The 5,754-nt window shown below is 49.2% G+C and overlaps 1 protein-coding gene across 1 annotated transcript; it reads right to left on the minus strand.

Moving 5' to 3' along the window:
• Nucleotides 1–1,515: 1,515 nt before the first annotated feature.
• On the minus strand, nucleotides 1,516–5,531 carry LOC100904111 (uncharacterized). The gene is made up of 2 exons (XM_018640897.1): nucleotides 3,209–5,531; nucleotides 1,516–3,053 (listed from the first exon to the last, which is right to left on the minus strand). Exons 1-2 carry the CDS (start codon nucleotides 5,529–5,531, stop codon nucleotides 1,516–1,518), a joined length of 3,861 nt encoding a protein of 1,286 aa, XP_018496413.1.
• Between the last annotated feature and the right edge of the window lie 223 nt (nucleotides 5,532–5,754).

Genomic DNA, 5,754 nt, shown 5'->3' on the forward strand with positions numbered 1-5,754 from the left:
CGGGGAATAATTTCCAATCCGAATCCAACAAATCAGGCGTCGACTATATAAAAGCTCGTCCTCTGCGATGCTGGAGCGAATCGGCGAGTCGATTGAATCCGACTAAAATGGATTTCCGCGCTGATAACGACGAAATTGAGTGGTTTGCACGTATTTGCTTTACTTTTGGCCTTGTCGAAAGCGTCGTATTGGACAGAAGCTCATAGAGACAGTTCTGAATCATCACGCTAGGTGTCATGCGATTGGAACCGAAAAAAAGCGGATCGGGTGGACGTAAACTGGTGTCTGTGAGTATCGACTTAGGGTCGATCGTTGGGCCTTTGGGCGAAACCACGTTCAAGAGAGACGTGTGGACCTCGATTCGAAGATGTAAAGCATGTCTTCTGTGCACCGGGTTGAGGTTCATTGGCAACCCCCTCTCCTTACATCCGCAGCTCATAGAGCTAGAGCTCATGATCCCGTCCCTTCTCAAAGCCGATGGTGATGAAACGGCGGAGTGAAAGAACGTTTCTCCTAATAAAGCTCTAGCGGTTTCGCCGGATTATTGAGGGATGCATTCTTAGCGTGGAGTGTAGATTTCGTAGACTTGGTTTAGTTCCGTTGGGATTGTCCGCCGTGAGAGTAATTATTAAGGAAGGACAGTATTTATTTTCGCGACATAGAACATTGTACTTAAGGCTTTGTTCATCAGCTCGTCCCACGTCGGGTTCCTCGCACAGAGGCATCACCGAGCGGAAAAACACATGGACGGGATCCAAGACCAAATCATTCATCCATATCGGTCTCCTAAAGGCGATGTATAGGACATGACAAATGATTGGCTGAGGATGTCCAGAGCCGTCGAGGCTCCAATCGACATAGTCCCGCTCAAGGACGAAGAGTTTCTTGAGGACGGGCGTGTCGTTCAACATGTCTAAGGATCTGAGCCGTTCGAATCTCGGGAAGTTATTTAGGACGGATTTATGTAGCTCGATGCGGAAGTAGCGGTACACGTCCAAGGCTGGGAAAGAGTCGATGAGATTTTGGTTACAGTAAGAGACACATTCGGAGTGAACTCATGAGCGTCGACAGCTGTTTATAGGATTCGATGCCTCATATTCCTTATGCTGTTTTGAGGAACAGAGCCTTACTGTCCATGAGAATGCTAGGTGATCAGAGCCACCGGATCTGGAGTGCCGAACTGCCGACTGACCGACTGTCTTCGATTCGTTATCCTCGGGCAGCGGAGCTTTGTGTGTATGTTTTCACTCCCCGGGCCCTCAAGAATCGAGTTGTTCTTCCCCTCAGACTAAAATCGTATGGACGCGCCTGTAGAGGTCGGACCGAGAATGGTACCATCAAGTCGACCTAGCTCGCTAAATATTGTTGTCGTGGAAAGAGCCCCCTGGAATCAAAACATTCTTGTCCTCTCTGTCGAGAATGAATTTCCGTTGGACTGAGAGGATACGGAGCTGTGGAGGCCGTATTCAGGAGCCTAGAAGCAACTTTTGGAGATTGACAGAGGCTTCAATTAGTTTATCGCAGAACCTCCTCATAAACAATATTTCTCATGCGATTCTCGAGAGCTGATATGGTAATGGCAGCACGGCTCGTCGCTCGCGATAAGGCAACGTGAAGTTGGCCGTGCGCGAATATCGGCTCTTGGAGCTCGATGCCGACTCGCGAAAACGTTTGGCCTTGAGAGCGATTTATAGTCATCGCGAAGCTCAATCGAATCGGAAACTGCCTCCGTCGAAGTCGGAACGGCAGTGACACGTGATTGTAGTAGCAATCGATTCGCGGGATGAATACTGACGATCCCTTTTTGCATCCTGTCGCGAAGCTGCAGATAATCACTCTGGAGAGAATCGTGTCGACGACTAATCTCGTTCCATTGCACAGTCCATTCTTCACATCCAAGTTACGTAAGAGCATTACTATGCATCCCTCTTTCAAGTGCAATTCGTGAGGCGGAAGTGTAGCAGGTGTCATTTTGTTCAGGAATTCCGTCGGGAAGTTGTAGGCGTCGCTGGGGTCCTCTACGATCGCATCGTCCTGACTCAAGAATGTCGTTTTGAGAGTAGGAAATTTATCGAGGACGATATCATTGATCCGGTGAGCTTCAGCATTTTTCGGCGTCAAAATGCATATTTCGGTGAGATCAAGATTTTGAAAATCGGAGAAAGCTGCCCCATAAACTTCATCGGCGAGGTTTTCCCGGTATCGTAGGTCTTGGGGGACTTCCATGATAGCGGGTAGCTCTCCGTTTCCCACCTGGAGGAGCCAATTTCGGAAAATTGTATCAGTCTCAGTCAATCGCATATTGTGCGTCAATTCAAGCTGATGGAAATGTTTCCACAAATCGGAGTGTTTGAGACACGACTCCACGATTTGGCGTCGAGATCCTTTTTCGACCACTGGCAGAATTTGGCGGAAATCTCCTCCAAGGACCATAATTTTCCCACCGAAGGGTGCGGTGTTTTGCATGATATCTTGAAGTAACATGTCGATTGTCTCTAGCGCGGTTTTCGGAGCCATCGGAGCTTCGTCCCAGACGATGATGTCGGTTTCACGAAGAGTTTGAGCTTCTTTCGATTGGCGTTTCATGCTCGATGATCGGTTGTTGCCTGGAACAATTAGGCGAAAGGCAGAAGTCACAGTTCGACCGTTTGGTAGTAAATTAGCCGCAATCCCAGTCCAGGCAACATTCAGCACAGTGAGATTCCTTGAGACTGCTAGATGATATATCGTCGTGTAAACGAATGTTTTCCCGCTGCCACCTGGCCCGTCAATGAAGAAACATTGACCATGTCGATTGCTTGTTGCTTGCATGATGGTGTCCACAACAAACTTCTGCTCGTGATTCAGCAATCGATACCTTTGGTCTCCTTGAGATTGGTGGTGCTCGAAATCAATAGCCGTCATACTTGGCAGCGGCTCAGGAATATCAAGCGGTACTATCATTCGAATATCTCTGCCGAGGTCCTCGAGCCGACGTGCTATATCATGGAACGCTCTGGATTCAGCAGCGACTGCTGTCATGCCAGCATTAAGAAAGTCCTCCATGAGGTATTCTTGAACTCATGCCACAGCTCAACTGTATAGGGTGGCATCAAGTCTGCGAAGGTGAGCAGAGCGACGAAAAAACTTCGCAGTTGACTCGGCATTCGTAGAGCAGCAGCTTCTTGCATAGAAGCGGAAAAATATGAATCGTCCCTCACGTACTCACTCGCCCTAGCTGCCTCGACGAAGGACGGATACTCGACACCATTGACGGTTCGAACATCTTGGTAGGACGTGAAGCCCTTTCCATAGAGGAGCAGGAGTCGCAAGGCGAACCGCTCATGATCATGAGGGCTGACGAAGTACATCCGCCCAATTGTTTTTGTTGTATTGCGTTTCCGATCTTGCCACATCTCATTCTTGAAGATAAACTTCTCCGGCATTTCATTGTAGCGAAGCTTACGGCTATCTATCATATCTGAAGGGAATGATCCTTGCTCGTTTTCCAAATTCTGACACCGGGCGTTCTTATCGAAGAAAGCCGTCAAAGTGGAGAAACGGTACCTCGCTGCCGTCAATGCGGATTCTTCGGTCCCTGCTTCGAAGCGCACAGTCTCGAACCCCGGCAGATGAACTTGCAATCTAGTGACGGCATCACTGCGATCGCTCAGGGCGAAGCCGAAGATTCGATGAGCTGCCTCTGGGGCGCAAACGTACCGTGCATCCCAGTAATCGGTGATCTCATCTAAGGCTTCGTCCTCAGATGGTTCTCCTTGATGCAACCGGAGTCTTGCGCGATCCGGTCCCTTATAGAGGTACTTGAAGAGATATTTGATGGCGTGGAGAAGAGCACATACCTCGACGTTGATATGTGCTCCAAACATTAACGATAAATAAGGGCAATAAGGAACGACTGAGCGGTTATCTACTCGATGTTTGTTGCGCCATATCGAACGGCCATCCTCACGGCGTCTGTACTCTGGATAACCTTCTGTAGAGAGCGATGTGTCGTTATTGAAAGCTTTGGGGAAGCGTTTCGAGCATTTCCCGTCAACCATACATGGCGAAGAAGGATTCAGCTTCCCACACGGACCGTGGATCATACACTTGGAAATGATTTCGTATAACGCGGCTTCGTTGGATGGATCGGGGATCTCTGCGCTGATCAAGCTATCAACTTCTGCAGGGGTTCTGAGTTTTGAATCAGCGGTGAGGGTCAGCAACATGTGCATGTGGGGTAAGCCCCGCTTCTGGAACTCGATCACATAAATGTATGCGGCGACCTCGCCTAATACTTGGTTCTTGATGACTTCATTGCAAAATGCTTTGACTTTGAGCTGGAAGACCCGCGCTATTAAATCCGGTCGATCAGAGGCTACTTGACCGGGTGCGAGGTTGTCGACGATTTCTGGCCAGGTCGGGTTGCAAGTGAAGGTAAGGAACAGATCGGGTTTTCCGTATTTCGACACGATACTCATGGCATCTTGGTACTGCGCTACCATGTATCGGGGTCCTCCAGTAAAGGAAGCCGCTAAAATGATCCTCCGGCCCGGTGGTCCATCACTATCGGTATCACCGAGCATGAAGTCCTGCAAACCGCGAACGGTGTCAAGCCTTAGTTGACGTTGATTGAGGCGGATATAGTTCAGGCGATTCATCTCGATCTTAATCCAACTGTCAACGATGTATTGCTGCAGGAGTTTGCCCGCGTGATGCAAAGGATTGAAGACAGAGGTCCGACTTAACAGCAGGAATGAGTAGAAGTCTTTTTGGGTGATTCGAGATCTCGCGGTCGGAACGCCATCTGAATGTAGATCCATATTCGATGTTTCTCGCTGCATCCCGGGATGCCAACCACCTTCCCCAGTTGGAAACAAAAGCGGATACGCGAGAGGATCACAACGCTCATCGAGATGAGGAATACTACGAAGACTGCCGGTCTTTTCATACACTACTAAACGACACTCTCCTGGAATATTGTCTTCGTCTCCCACGTAGACGACGGCGACTTCATTGGCTGTCGCAGCATTGTAGCGACGTTGATCGTCGACCGTCCTGTGTTCGAACACCATTCTAACCGATCTCGTATGACGACCCTGGAGCTCTGCTTCGTGCGTTTCATCGCGAACGACATCGGCCATTAGCCTGAATGCTTGAGCATATGGATTTGTACTCCTCAAGAGTTCATGTAGAAGACGAAAGATTGTCTCTCGGCAGCCCGTGTTGACTTGTCGACCCGCAAGTTCGTGGGCTGCCACTTCAGTGTCCATAATTAAGACTTGAGCACACTTGGGCGCTTCAGCTTCGCGGGGATAGAGACCTCCAAACGAATGGTAGACTTGGCCATGAACGCGGAAACAATACGGACCGTAACCGCGAGGCGTCTCGATCTTAGCCGTCATCGAAGCCATCGCCAATGAGTTGTTGTAGTTTCTAATGTACTGTCGGAAATGCTTGGAATCGTTATCTTGACCAAGGTAGAGTGATCGTAGTACCGTTGGAAAATTTCGGAACCGAGTCAATCGGACTTTGTTCGACGCACAGCACATTGTATAAGCATTTTGTCCGGTCGTAGTTTTTTCGGATGGAAAGTGTTCGGCCCCGCACCCGCTACAGATATCGTCCATACTACCGAGATGATGAGAGGCGGAAGGCCTATGTTGTTTCTCTCGAGCTATACCGAGCGTTCTCCGACTTCGCCGCGTCACTGTTGAAACCGAATCATTTCTACGATGATGTGCAACATTATCAGCACGATCAGCAAGGATTTCC

This window comes from Galendromus occidentalis, unplaced genomic scaffold (genome assembly GCF_000255335.2).
Source record: "Galendromus occidentalis unplaced genomic scaffold, Mocc_1.1 scf7180000075676, whole genome shotgun sequence".
Lineage (NCBI taxonomy): Eukaryota > Metazoa > Arthropoda > Arachnida > Mesostigmata > Phytoseiidae > Galendromus > Galendromus occidentalis.